This window comes from Erigeron canadensis, chromosome 4 (genome assembly GCF_010389155.1).
Source record: "Erigeron canadensis isolate Cc75 chromosome 4, C_canadensis_v1, whole genome shotgun sequence".
NCBI classification, from domain to species: domain Eukaryota; kingdom Viridiplantae; phylum Streptophyta; class Magnoliopsida; order Asterales; family Asteraceae; genus Erigeron; species Erigeron canadensis.
The window spans coordinates 33661283-33675581 of record NC_057764.1 but is presented as its reverse complement, the minus strand read 5'-3'; the positions used below and the strand labels follow the sequence as shown (position 1 = coordinate 33675581).

Sequence of the window (14299 nt, the reverse complement as noted above, 5' to 3'; positions counted from 1 at the left end):
CCTTGTACCAGGTAAAAAACAAAAGTTAAAACGTCGTCAAAAGTATATCGAGTCGAATCTCTAATGAAAAAAAACAAAATTTTATGACTATCCATAATAATTTTTTCATCTAACAATGGTTATCGCATTTTTTTTAAAGGGTTCGCAGCATAATCCACCCCTATTAATAGCATATATATGTTCGAATGTAAAATCCACAACGTTATCAAACAAGCTTTCAAATCTATACACATCTTTTGCAAATATAAAAAGATACCATGCCAACAATTAGCTAAATGTCATAAATCAACATGATTTGAATTTGAGCACATCTCCATAATTCCATTTAGTAGTCACAACCGAAGACTATCCAGAAAGGGCTTTCCATCAACATACTTGCTTTGTTGGATTTCGAGATACTCCTTATAAACCATTGGAACATATGCAGCACGACACCTTTCTTCGTCCACCAACTTACTAGCCGGTTTCACCTCTGTTTCTAGCGACGGTCCATTCAAAACAGCAATGGATGTCCTTGAGACCTCATTATTTACAACTGCCCGATGCTCCACACTCTTATACTTTCCATTACTAAAAATCTACAAAATTGAGAGAAATAATATACAGTAGTCAATACACACCACAAATTTATATTAAGTGGCCTACTAAGGCCCGTGTTGTTACTTGTTTTCTACTTGTTTTCATCAGATGAAAACAGAACGCTTACCTCAAGTTGATCAGCGGTATTGACTAGAATCGAGTTAGGAAGAGTATTGTTTACATTGATCCATTCTCCCTTGTGCTTGAGTTGAAGTCCGCTTACACCATTGTTGACCACGAGTGTGAAAAGACCATGATCCGTATGAGGAGGCAACCCTATTGCAAGTTCGGGTTGTGGGCAGGGAGGGTAAAAATTGACAATACATATTTGTAAACCGGATTCTAATTGCAAAGAGTTTTCTAGGTAAATTTGATCGAGTCCTAGGCTAGAAGATATTCCGCCTAGCAACCCCCTTGCTATTTCTCGAGTCTTTTGGGAGTACTCCAACAGAATTTCACTGCAATATATGATATTAATTAGCACATTTGAGCCTTTGAATACAATTCAAGTAGTAAGTTTTCTTAAAATGAACTCTATATATATGGACTTGTAACAAGCATATCATCGTACACATGTAACTTTCTTAATTATCAGTATTCAATTCATGCACACTCAAGTTAAGTTACACAATTGTTGTTATATTAACTTATTATCATCTATCTATATCTATATCTATAATCTATAATCTATATCTATAATCTTTTATAAAGAGAATAAGGATTAAGAAATTAAGCATTTTTTCCTCCCAAAATATCCCTATTTAACATAAAACCATTATATATAATCATTTCTTTCATTCTCTCTAATCATTATATATAATCTTCTATCACCTTTCGCCACCGTCCTCCTTCTCCACCGCCTCCCCAGATCTCTACCACCGCCTCCCTTTTATATTGTTTTTGCCTTCTAGCTGTCGCAGCGCACGGGCAATATGCTTGTATTAAATAAACCAAGCATGCTGACTAAATCGGACAATCACCTACCACAAGTGAATAGTGATTCAGTCAGCTTGTTATATTCTAACCTTCTTCATTTATTCGCTTTAAATGCACTTTAAGCATGCTTAATTAATATTCTCTCCATCCTAAATTTATTATCATGTTTTGACTTTTGAAGTTTTTTTTCGCAACTTTAATCGTAATTTTTGTTCTTTTGTATTGTATAATACTTGATGTAAAATACTCGTATATGAATTTATTGATCTTAATTTAGATGTATTTTCATTGATATAACTTTAATTAAATATTATGTTGTACAAACAAAAATAGTTACACTCAAAATTATATAAAAAAGACTTAACATGTCAAATTTGGACATTTAAGTTATGACGACGGGAATATCAAATTTAGTTACGCTCTTAATATTAGATGATTATCATAATTACAAATGATCAACTATCATTGTCATATAACGTTTTAAATTGATACAAATTAAGATATCTATTTTCTAGCAACCACATACAATTGTACCATATGGTGGATATAGCGGAGATAGTAGTAACGGCGAGCAAAACTTGTATACCGTGCAAAAAATAAAATAAAATATTGGTAATGAAAAAGAAAAGGATAAGAAAGCAAATACTCCGTACTTGTTTTTCCTCTAGCTAGAAGACAATAATAAGGACATGCATAATTGCATAGACGTCAACTTTACATTGTTGGCCCGAATCAAGTTGCTTATTAACCGGGGGTAAAGATTCTCTCAACTATCAATCATTAAAAATTGATTATTAAATTAGGCGCCTGATAACCCGATCACTTTTTTGGTAACCCGACTAGACTTTTTGTAGCGACCCTGACAAGGGGCTCACTTTTATTCTGCCATATTTACCATTATAGACATGGGGACCCGCACTTTTTTCACTTTTTGCAGTGAGTGTCGCTGCAAAAAGTAGTAGTGGTCGAAATACCAAGAAATAATGGTGGGGATATGGGGGGCGTTAAATTATGACCTTTGATTTTTAATTAATGGTCGAGATCCTCTTCACTTTACTCATCAAGTTAATGCTAACTTGAGGGAATCCTCTCCCATTAATTGGTCCCAAAGTGTGTGACAAATTTAAAGCTGCTTGAGTATGACATCGTGGCCCGGCCCTCTAGCGTATACGTAGACATTTCGAAAATCATTGATAATTTAGGGGCCCTTAGGGTGCATCTAGTACAAGAAAAAACACCCTTTGTTTTCTATTTTGTTTTTAAAAAAAATATAAAAAATAGAAAACGCGTTCAAATCATAGTTTTTTAAAAATGTTTTCCATGAAAACGGATAACACTCTTTTCTATTTTTCAATGGAAAATTAGAAAACATTTTTTTTTATTGTTTTCCACTTTTCCTTTTTCGTTTTCTAAATTTTGAAAACCTCAAATTGTTTTCCATTTTCCAAGTTTTGAATGAGTTTTCAAAATTTTAATTTCTTTTGTAGAAATGGAAAACTCTTTTTATTTTCCCGAAAATTAAAAATGAAAAACTAGAAAACATTTTCCAGAAGCCATCTTCTATAATTCGGTCAGACATGTCAAGAGGAACGGGACGTTTGCTTTTTACTTGCTTTAAGATAAGGTGATCTAAATTTGAACATCCTTTAAAAGAACGTAACGATGATGAGTCGATATAAGAAAAGAGTAGTGATGAGAGTTACCTGAGACCTAAGGGCTTGTTTGGGCAGTGAAACTTGGGGTGTGCAATAATCTTCAGGAAATCCCTCCAGTACAAGACTTGATCCGTTTTCGAATTAACACTTGTTCCATATCTGATTGGGTCAAGAACACCCTTTTCCTCATATTCTTTCTTTTCTTGGTTTGTCAAGTTGAAAAACTCATTCGATTTTTCTATGACTGTCTTCATCAAAGTCTCGGGTACACCATGGTTAATCAGCTTTTAACATTTTATATACCGTTAATCAGAAAACATTCTATGGTGTTGATCAATGCAAATGACTAACTATATGCATAAAGTAGTACCTGAAAACAGCCCCATTCTTGGCATGCTTTGTCGAGCTCCTGGATACCTTTGGACCGTAGATTTGGGTCAGGGGATGTGAGTAACGAAAAATCAACGATAGGAATTGGATTTTCGTAATCTAAAGCTGCTGACTCTTTACGGTTTTTGAAGTAGGCGTATTTAGTGGGAATTGAGTTGAGTGTAGGAGATTTGGCTAATGCTTGAACACATTCCATCTTCAAGTTCACGACCATGCCATGTGAAACACAACCTATATATAATATAAGCAATCATAGATAGGAAAAAATAAACCCGATATATATATTGGTAGATTTGTATAAGAGACAACGTAAATAGTTCTTTAAATATAACGTGGCTCACCATTTTTGGAAACTCTATCCTTTTTATCTTTAACCCAAACAAAAAAAAAAAATTTCTTTAAGCTAAAACTCAAAAATATCCATAAGTTTATTTTAATGTTGAAAAATCAATTATTGTTATTGTAAGCAAAGACTCGAACAAAGGATATATGACATTTAAACAACCATCTTACTACTCTACTAACTATCATTTATTTATTAAATTTCATTCCGTTAAATATATAACTTTACTTTTCTTTAAATATAAATTTAAAATCTTCGCCTAACTCTTAGGGCATGTTTGTCAAGAGCTTTTGAGAAGCTTTTAAGGAGCTTTAGCTTTTAGTTTTAAACGAAAAGCTTCTCTGGTATTAAAAGCTTTGTTTGGAAGGATTAACTTAAGCTTTTATTTTGTAACAAAAAGCTTTAAATCAAACGCTAATCAAAGAAGCGTTCAAAATTTTTAAGAGCTTCTAACATCCAAAATTACACAAATATCCTTAATTAGAATACAATTTATTTTTTTTATATTTTGACTCTTCATTCTCATTAGTATACGTACGCTTATCAAATCCAAACGGGAATCTCGACATCCTTCTCTTAATTACGATACCTTGTTTATATTTTTGTTGGTTTCTTATACATATCGGTTAAGCTTATTTTCACGTACAACTCGTGGGCATATTTTATACATATATTACATGTAGTTTTTTTTTTTTCAATCTTTTTGGTCCTTTTTGTCATTTCATACTTGTGAGTTACAGTTACAGCTACGGTACCAAACACTTTTGAAAATTAAAAGCTCTTGTTAACAGCTTTGATGAAAAGCTACAGCTTACAGCTTCGACTAAAAGTTACAGCTATAAGCTACAACTACTTCTGCCAAACATATCCTTAATAAAATTATTTACAATATACATCATTCGACCCTTAAAATAAGTACATTAACCTTTTACATCAATAACTTTTACATTAATAACCACATCGCTACCGCCATCCTTTTTCGCCATCATTGTCGTATTACGCAGGTACCCTTTTTATCTAATTAAAAAGAATTAAGGTTAATGTCATAAAGCTGACATGTCAAATGCTAAGGATGTCTACATAGAACAGATATGCTAATGCTAACATGACAAATGCCAATGTCTTTGAAATTTTAATTTTGACATGTATTTTTTAAAAATTTTATATAAATTTTTAAATTTTGCCCTCCTTAAATTATTTTTTCTTAAAATTTTCTAATTTTGCACTCTCTTGAATTTTTACCGTCTCTTCATAGCACAAGCATTTTTGTGAGAGAGACCGTATTGATGGCAAAATTATTGGTAGAACATAATTTCTTCTCTAATTATTTACTCGTAACATTTATTGGTATGGACTATTGGACTTAAACTACTTCATAGTTTGCGAAGGGTATCATTCACATTAAATAAAATGCCCTTGTGCTTTATTATTTGTAGTCAGCAGAGGCAATGATGGCCAGCTTAATTTGTGGGAGCTCAGGTTCGAAGACGAAGGCTAAAAATTATTTACTTGAGAGATTGAAAAGATCGAGTGTAATTTCTAAGTCTTGATGGACGATCCTAACGAGGAAGCAACCTGATTGCATGATCGGGTTGTGGTCATGGTGATAAAGTTTGACAACAAATATATGTGAACCAGATTTAAAAGTCAAAAATTTTTCTACATTAGATTTGTCAAGTCCTTTGGCTCGATGATATCCCACAATGCAGCCCAATTACTACTTTAGTTACAGTATTTCATAGGAATTAATTTCTTGGAATGTAGTTATCTTTGACCGAATGTCTATAGTAGGAAAAAACTAAAGTTATGTCTATTGTATGTAAGTAACTTGAAAAAATGTTTATTGTATGTAAAAAAACATACGTGACAACCATATACAGGTGCCACTTGTCAGATTTTAATTGGTTGAAACGAAATTCTTACATACAATAAACATTATTTCAAAGTTGTTTACATACAATACATACAACTTTAGTTATTTCCTACTATAGACATTCATTCAAAGTTTCTTAAATTCGTGGAAACTAATCCCTATTTCATAATACTCACAACTTCAAAGCAACACATGTTAAGACATTTGACTATTAATTTCAAAGGTACTGATTCTAAAGTTCAAACTCCCTACAGATATTATTTAGAATCCAAATCCAAAAACAAAACCTTTAATATTTGATTATACTTGTCCTCAAATCTAAATTCAAAAGTCAAATTTTAGTCTTTATAAGCCCAAAAGGTCACATTAAGCCTCTTTTATAGAACACACTTTGTTCATTACAAGCAGCAAACTCTTGTTTTTCCTTTTCTTTTTCTGGAAAAAGACATTTACAAAGAAGCTAGTACACACGTTAAAACTTCTTAGTCTCAAACACAACCTTTTACTTTATCGAGTCCTTACAAATCCTATGGACCCAAATTTATAGGATAAATATCCTGGAATGTAACAAACTTTGGACGAATATCTATAGTAGGAAATAACTAAAGTTTTGTGTATTGTATATTTGTATGTAAACAACTTTAAAAAATGTTTATTGTATGTAAGAAAACATACGTGGCAACCATATAGAGGTGCCACTTGTCTGATTTTAATTAGTTGAATATATTTTCTTACATACAATAGACATTATTTTCGAGTTGTTTACATACAATATACACGACTTTAGTTATTTCCTACTATAGACATTCATTCAAAGTTTGTTACATTACAAAGTACTTATCCCCAAATTTATTGCCGTATTACAAAATTTTTGAGCCCGAAAATCAAAATTACAATCAATTTATAGCATTTGCCCCATGCCTCTACAAAGTTTACGTCTTTGTTTTTGCTTAAGATCAAATGATTGTCTAAACTCTAAAGCAGCCTAATCAAATCATACGAGAATAAGATAATTTGGGTTGAGTGTAGTTTGTTGATAAAAACAGATGACCAAAATTAGTTGGTAAGAATGGTTGCAAGTGAAAACAACCCTTTTGTTTTGTTATCATTGGAAGAACCCTACTAATTGATTCTTCTATGACATTTTCTAGTTTATTAAATCATTCATTCTTAAAGATATACCCCTCTACATCCATTATATTTCAAGATACTAGAGATGGCAAAAGAGGCAGGTCGATTAGGTTGAGTAATAAGTTCGGTCCAATATGGGTCGGGTTATGTTGACCCGCCTGCAAACACATTTTGGAACCATTGATCACAGGGAATCGATGGAACTAATAGAAGCAATGGAGTTCACGGGACCTGATGATTCGGCATACATCTCTAAGCAGTTAGCACAACTATGAACAATCTAACATAACATTAGTCCAAAGTGTACACATATAAAGGCGATGCATATGATTATACTATCGTGATCTAAACATGCGACAAAGCGTCATATGTTATGATCACATGCTCATATCACAGCAAACTATCATCGTTTCATCATCAAAGCAAAAAGGGAATCAAAAAACTGCAAACTATCGAACACGAACACAAGTAAAACGAAATAATTATTTTATAACAGCAAAACTGTGCACTTATGTTTGTTTTTCTATTTTGAGAAACAGAACAAGACTATACGACCATCCTTTCTTTAGGATTTGTTCTTTAGGAATTGTTCTCGATCAATTAATTAAGAACATAAACATCACCACAAGTATATACTTTCTTTAAGAAGTTGTTCTTTTTAGTGATGAAATATCAAAACTTTAAAGAAAACGAAAAAAAAACCCATGAAGACTCTCAGCTTGTTGAGAGTCCTTCCAGCCCGAAACTTGAAAAGCTTGCCACATTACAAGAATCTTGAAACTATGTTTCATTTGAAGAACAACCATTACCGTCTAATTACCTCGATTATTTGGTGTTTGCTCAACTTTGACCACATCAAATCCCATATTACCACCATCAAGCGAACGGATTTGAACATCGTGACGATCCGAATAATAGTTATTATGATTAAGTACATCATTTCTAACCCTGCAAGCTGCATAATCATTCAAAGAAACCGATCTTCTAATGATCAAGATTTCACTAGTCCCACTCGAACCATCTGCCTTATTATTTTCATCATCATTATCAACCCGAATTCTCAAATCCAATCTTTGATCATCACCATCAACCACCCTTTGTCCTTCCTCCACCTCACCATCCTCCCTAACCGAAATCTCAACTCGGGCTTCTTCCCCTGTACCCGAACCACCCAAGTTTTCGTCTAAAGACAACGAGTTATTATTATTCGTTACATTCTTAACAATCCCAGCTCTACATAAAGGACAATTTGTATGTGATCTAAGCCAAGTATCAATACAAGATATATGAAATGCATGGTTACATTTTGGCAATAATCTAAGTGCTTCATTTTCTTGAAAATCACTTAAACAAACAGAACACGACGTGCCGTCTATAATTTCTTCGGTTTTTTTATACTTAACCACAGTTATTGCACTTATAACTGAAGGATTTAAACCTATAGTTCTAATATACCAAATAGGATGATCAACAATATCATGATCAACGAATTCTTCATGAGTTTCTTGATTTTCCGGCGAAGAAGGTGATCGCCGGAATCTTGCTCTGTACCAAACAGTGTAAAACTTGTAAAGGGTGTAAAGCAAGAATAAAGAGAACGTTATAACAAGTATAAAAAGTGATATTTTGAGCGGTAAACTTAGAGATACATGGTGGTGTTTTGGTGGTGTTGTGTATATATATCCACCGTCGTACGGCGGCGATATCGCCGGAGAAGTGTAACAATTTTTCGGACATATATCTGAGCAAATGGGCATGCAATCATATGATGGATTTTGTATTGGGTCGCATTGGAAAGAGCATAATATGGCGGCTTCGGTGGCGTTTACCGGATATTCGATCATTTTCCGATGAGTTGTCATAAGAGAAAAAAAAGGATAAAACGGCGTCGTTTTTGCAGATTATAGAGATGATGTTCATTCGTTTTGATGAATCATTTTGCATGAAAAAAAAATTGTAGGGGTTTTTGAGAAATGGATTTATATTGACAAAATATAATAAAACAATTTGTGTGTGTATAGGAATACGATTTTGATGTTTGAAAGTTAAGAAGGAGGTTTAAAAGTCAACTTTGGATTTGTTGGTGTTTGAGTAAAAGTAGATTTTGTGGAACTGAATATAGGAATCCTAGTTATGATGTTAATGAGTAAATATTGGATAATATTAAATTTGAAGAGGTTAGGTGATTCAATTAAAAATGAGAGTTCCGTAAGGATATACTAAGTTAGTTGAACAAAATTTTTGACTTTTCTTCACTTTATTATATATTATTACATTAATATTTTATTATAAAGTATATAAGATAAAAATTGACTAACACAACGTGACAAGAATTAAATAAATTAATAATAAATATCTAGACTTTAGAGACAAAGATGAGAGGTTTGATTCGGAGATCTAATTTATCTATCATTTTAATAAAACCTCAAAGTAGCTTCTTTGCTTAAATAAAATAAGATATGTCTACATTTTAACCTACTCATATATTGTCGATGTATTAAGGTTCTAAATCCGTAGAAGATGAAAATGACATTTCTTTCAAATGTGACAAGGATTTATTCGGTTGAAAACTTGAAATCGCTTTAATTGAAAAAGACTCATGGAAATCGATCAAATCACTTAGGCTTGTCCCACGATGAATTTCTCATCATTTTAGCCACATACACTCCTAATTATTATTTGAAGTCTAAATAATAATTGGTTGTCATACTTGCTACAAAACCTTTTTCCACACGATTCTCTATCTTTATATCTATTGTTTTTTACTTGGTTTACACGATCAAATTACATTATGTAACGGTAAATTCGGGACACTTTCGTTTGGGCATTATGTAACTTTTACTTAATTTAAGACATCCAAAGTCCAAAGTAGTGCCCTTTTTTATGTCTTAGAAAACTTGCAAGGAACATATAACTTGTTATCCAAAAGACTCCATTTATTGCTTAAAAGTCATGAAAACCTATAACATATATACACATTCAGATATATTATCCTTTTCATATATCCATTTCACTTTAAATTATAAACTGAAATTTCTTAGTTTAAAAATCATTTCATAGTTAGCCATCCTTTCGAAAAAGCCCTTAGAAATTTAGAATATACGTTTCTACATTTGAAAAGGCACGCCACTTGATAAATATGAGCCCCAAAAATACTTCAGCATCTTATGGGGTTCGAAACTTAGCCACCTTGTTGATGTGCCGCTATACACATAGTTTGGGGAGCATAACTAGTGCTCCCCGCCATCAGCATATGAGCGGTGGCACAAAGCTTTTAAAGTTCGGGTACGGCATTGACAACTCGATGCACCAAATGCTAAACATTTCTAGTATTGACTCGATTAAAAGTCCAGAGGCTAAAATGTGCATCTCTTGACCTTTGAAATTTATTTTACTTTTTTTTTTCTTTTCGTTTTATGACGATGAAACATTCAATTTGAACTATTTTCTGAATGGATTGAAAACATATAGGGGACAAGAAGATACCTCAAAAGTTCAATTTCAGCCATCCGATCCAGATCCTCCAAGGCGTAACATATTTTTCTGGTATGTACTATTTAAGCTCTGTGGAAAACATATAAACAAAACCATGCTTTGACAGTTATGTTAAGAAAAAGGTGTGATTATGCTTACCAAATAATGTGTGCAACACCAAAGGATGACCCATATGGCATTTGGTCTAACCATATCCGGATGACCTTTTCGACAAGAGGTTGTGTTTTCAAGTCTCATTTGAGACAAATGAGTCTATATATATAGTTTCTGGTTACAAGTGTTGTAAGTCTTTGCATAGCAAAAGAAAGAAAAAAAAGAAGTATGACTTCCAGAAACTTAATGATAAACATAGTATGATCTTGTTGTCAGCAGATGCGTTTCACGATAAATTCAATACTTTTAATGGACGCGGCTCAAGATATGGAACTAATTAATAAGATCACCTAATTTGGTGCAGGCTGAAATGGGTATTGGGTTCTATCTTACCCTTAATGTTCTCAGTTTGGAAACAAAAGTGGGACAACATGCTAAGGCTTGAAGGCAAGTACATTTACAGTAATGTAGTTACACGATTTACATGCATGATCGATATTTTTACTATTTGTAACATAAATAGGTGCAAGGAATAAAATTATAGATTTATAGATCATGAGACTTTCAGGTAAGGTAGAAGAGGTTGTTAGAGAAGCAGAGGAAGTGGCTGAGGTTGTTGAAAAGGTTGCGTCTAAAACAGAAAAACTATCAGCAGAAGTTGCAGAGAAGCTAGACAATGGTGAACTGAAACACGCCGCTCTAATAGTTGAACATGCATCTAGCGTGATTGCTAAAGAAGCTCAAATAACTGAAAGTTTCATCCATAAGGTACTCTAAGGCAAGATGCATCCCGTTTGAGTCTTTCCCTTTAAGTTTCCTTGGTTTCATCCAAATCGACCCACCAGTCCACCACTAGTAAGTCGGTTCCACCTCTACTAACAGAATTCTTTTGCTTGCAGGTAGGTCATCTCAAGCAAGACCTCATGGACTTGGAGACCATGGTAGAACCTGTCATTGATAAATTTGAACACAAGAAGTAGGTTACACATAACTAAGAAAGATTATAAGACAAATTGTTTTGAATGTCTTTACAAATTAAGTTGTACTAAAATATGCCTTATCATGTATATATCCTTTTTCAGAAGGCTTATGATCATGTATATATATTAACACTAACATATGTATGTAAAATCACCAGGAGCACTAGCCAGATTATATTTGATTGGCAAGTGATTCTATATCCTTTCTCCATTATATATTCGTACGCTAGTTTTTGTATACGTAATTTCAGTTAAGCAGGCAGCGATCGAGAAGCCTGCCTGTTATATATCTGTATACAGTTTGGTAAAATTATATATAGTAACTCAAAAAAAGGTCATCACCTTATTTATATACTAATATAATATACTGTACATGTTTAACTAACTATATGCAGCCACCCAGTGACATCAATGACACAGCCATCTAAACTAATTATATGCACTATTAAGTATCAACTGGCCGGCTAATTCGTCATATATATGAGCACAGGGGCAGGCTACTTGCTGAATTTAATTACAATAATGAAAATATCAATAAGCAGCATGATATATGATTGAACGAATAAGTCAACCCCATTATATTAACACAAGCATCTTAATTAGCTTTTACTTATAATATTTAGTACAAAACCATCACCATAAACTGTTCAGTTAGACCATCAACATTGGGTTGGTGAAGTTAAGAATATATATATGAGGGAGTGATTAATTAAGCCAAGTCTATTACCAGGGGAATCAACAATATTTGAAACCGCACCCTAGTCATTTTTATCGTTACAACTTTTATAATTGACTACTCGTAACTCTCTTTCTTCTTCAATCATCTTTTAGGCATGATATAATATACCTAGCTAGAATTTTATCAATCACTCCCTCATTGAAAACAAAGAGATCATTACTACCATACGACATGGAGATTAAGATTCAATCCACAAGGTTCATAAAACCATCAAAGTCAACGCCAGAAAATAGACGCTACTTCAAGCTATCACTGCTTGATCAACTTGCTCCATCTGCATACATAAATCTAATCTTCTTCTACAAAGCCAGTGGTGGGGTCAATATTTCAGATAGAGTTGGTCAACTGGTCAAGTCTTTGTCAGAGGTGCTGACTTCATTCTACCCGCTAGCTGGAAGAATCACAGAAGATGGGTTAGCAGTTGATTGTAGTGATCAAGGTGTTGAATATTTTGAGACTCGAGTCAGTGCAAGACTGGATGAGTTTCTGGCACATGGTTCAAAGATGGACCATGTTCATCGACTTGTAGCCACACCAGATCAAGTTAGAAACACGTTGGTAATCATTCAGGTGAATGTATTTGATTGTGGCTCACTTGTTATAGGTGTGAGTGCTTCACACAAGGTTACTGATGCATGCAACCTGGTTAGGTTCATCAATGCATGGGCTAGCACAAACCGCACAAGGCCCAGCAACGGCCCCTTTTCTCCTTCTTTTGATAATTTGGATTCTCTCTTTCGGCCAAGGGAAAATTTATCAAATGAACACTCACCAGTATCAGTTGAACTAGAAAACATAACAGTGACAAAAAGATTTGTGTTTGACAGGACTGCGATAAGAAAGCTAAGATCAAAAACAGGTCTGGAAAATAGTACTAAACACAGTCGAGTAACATTGGTAGCTTCTTTAGTATGGAAGGCTCTTATCTTAATTGACAAAGTTAATTGTGGAAGATTCAGGGACTGTTTGTTGGCTCCTGCAATGAATCTTAGAGGAAAGGTAGGTTCGCCGATATCAGAAAGCTCGTTTGGGAACGTATGGGCTCCTTATCCAATCCGTTTGCTGCAAAAAGAAATGGAACCCAAGTTTGTTGATCTTGTTTCCATGATAGAAGATACAACAAAAAGCATTATCGCTTGGCTTGCAACAGCAAGTGGTGAAGAGATATGCAAACATGCAATGGCTTCTTATGCCAAAGTAAACGAAGAATTGAAGCACAACAAGTTTTGCATGTTTACAAGTTGGTGTCGGTTTCCTATATACGAGGCTGATTTTGGTTGGGGTAAGCCTGACTGGGCAAGAGCCCTTGAAAGGTCGCTTGAGCTGGTAACATTAATGGATGACAAACATGGGGATGCAATTGAAGCATGGGTGAGTTTGAATGAGAAAGATATGTATGTGTTTGAACAAGATCGTGACATCTTAGCCTTTACCACTTCGACCATCTCAGAGGTGGCCTAGCGGTAATAAAAGACATCTTGAAGTTCTCTATAAAGACCCGGTCGGTTGGAACCTCACTAGGTAAACATCTTATGATGGTTATAGAAAATGTGTACGTAGGAAACAGCACCGGAATAGCCATTAGGTTACATAACCTGAAAAGGATCCCCTCCATTTCTACCATAGCAAACAAGTTTAAGTGTATGTACTAATGTATATCAACGAAAATTTTTTCGAAACGGGCGTATTTCAAGGGTGTTTTGTCAAACAAGTTTTGGAAAAAATAATTTATAGAACCAGTGAAACCGGTATTTGAAATACCGGATTCAAAATTTCTAGTCAAATCCGGTATTTGAAATACCGGTTTCAAAAAGAAACTTTGAATCCGGTATTTCAAATACCGGACTCACCCTTTGACGTGATAGTGAACAGTGATGGTGCAAGTGGTACAGTGGGGGTACAGTGTGGTGGTACTGGTGGTACAGTGGTTGTACTGGTGGTACAGTGGTTGTGTACACGTTTCTGGAAACCGGTATTTGAAAAACCGGTTTCGAGGAAACCCTAACACGTGTCGAATGGTGGAATATGATATGTTAACCTAATTAGTTTTTTGTTGTATATATATAGTATGTGATGGCTTCTTCT

The 14299-nt window shown here is 33.9% G+C and overlaps 4 protein-coding genes across 5 annotated transcripts; 2 read left to right on the top strand and 2 right to left on the bottom strand.

The window, feature by feature from the left end:
- Positions 1 to 150: 150 nt before the first annotated feature.
- LOC122595080 (2-oxoglutarate-dependent dioxygenase 19-like) lies at positions 151 to 4001 on the bottom strand. Its single transcript, XM_043767377.1, has 5 exons — positions 3902 to 4001; positions 3541 to 3791; positions 3219 to 3454; positions 707 to 1037; positions 151 to 578 (listed from the first exon to the last, which is right to left on the bottom strand). Exons 2-5 carry the CDS (start codon positions 3772 to 3774, stop codon positions 333 to 335), a joined length of 1047 nt encoding a protein of 348 aa, XP_043623312.1. The 5' UTR covers positions 3775 to 3791; positions 3902 to 4001; the 3' UTR covers positions 151 to 332.
- Positions 4002 to 7374: 3373 nt separating this feature from the next.
- LOC122596703 (RING-H2 finger protein ATL54-like) lies at positions 7375 to 8924 on the bottom strand. Its single transcript, XM_043769322.1, has one exon. It carries the CDS (start codon positions 8767 to 8769, stop codon positions 7720 to 7722), a length of 1050 nt encoding a protein of 349 aa, XP_043625257.1. The 5' UTR covers positions 8770 to 8924; the 3' UTR covers positions 7375 to 7719.
- A 1513-nt stretch (positions 8925 to 10437) lies between these two features.
- On the top strand, positions 10438 to 11676 carry LOC122598635. 2 transcript variants are annotated; one of them, XM_043771220.1, is made up of 4 exons: positions 10438 to 10453; positions 10775 to 10942; positions 11064 to 11263; positions 11395 to 11676. In XM_043771220.1, the coding sequence occupies exons 2-4, from the start codon at positions 10894 to 10896 to the stop codon at positions 11473 to 11475; spliced, it is 330 nt and encodes a 109-aa protein (XP_043627155.1). In that variant the 5' UTR covers positions 10438 to 10453; positions 10775 to 10893; the 3' UTR covers positions 11476 to 11676. The 2 variants fall into 2 exon arrangements, with proteins under 2 accessions (XP_043627155.1, XP_043627156.1); XM_043771221.1 differs by lacking the exon at positions 10438 to 10453 and having other exon boundaries at positions 10712 to 10942.
- A 709-nt stretch (positions 11677 to 12385) lies between these two features.
- LOC122597449 (pelargonidin 3-O-(6-caffeoylglucoside) 5-O-(6-O-malonylglucoside) 4'''-malonyltransferase-like) lies at positions 12386 to 13675 on the top strand. The gene has a single exon (XM_043770041.1). The coding sequence runs from the start codon at positions 12386 to 12388 to the stop codon at positions 13673 to 13675; it is 1290 nt and encodes a 429-aa protein (XP_043625976.1).
- The last annotated feature ends 624 nt before the right edge of the window (positions 13676 to 14299 follow it).

Bases quoted from the DNA above. Each gene is read 5' to 3' on its own strand.
- LOC122595080 (XM_043767377.1), bottom strand. From the start codon at position 3,774: ATGGTCGTGAACTTGAAGATGGAATGTGTTCAAGCATTAGCCAAATCT. The intron at 3,455-3,540 runs GTACTACTTTAT...AAATGTTAAAAG, and splicing joins AAGAATGGGGCTGTTTTCAG to CTGATTAACCATGGTGTACC. The intron at 1,038-3,218 runs GTAACTCTCATC...CATATATTGCAG, and splicing joins AACAAGCCCTTAGGTCTCAG to TGAAATTCTGTTGGAGTACT.
- LOC122596703 (XM_043769322.1), bottom strand. From the start codon at position 8,769: ATGACAACTCATCGGAAAATGATCGAATATCCGGTAAACGCCACCGAA.
- LOC122598635 (XM_043771220.1), top strand. From the start codon at position 10,894: ATGTTCTCAGTTTGGAAACAAAAGTGGGACAACATGCTAAGGCTTGAA. The intron at 10,943-11,063 runs GCAAGTACATTT...TGAGACTTTCAG, and splicing joins CAACATGCTAAGGCTTGAAG to GTAAGGTAGAAGAGGTTGTT. The intron at 11,264-11,394 runs GTACTCTAAGGC...TTTTGCTTGCAG, and splicing joins CTGAAAGTTTCATCCATAAG to GTAGGTCATCTCAAGCAAGA.
- LOC122597449 (XM_043770041.1), top strand. From the start codon at position 12,386: ATGGAGATTAAGATTCAATCCACAAGGTTCATAAAACCATCAAAGTCA.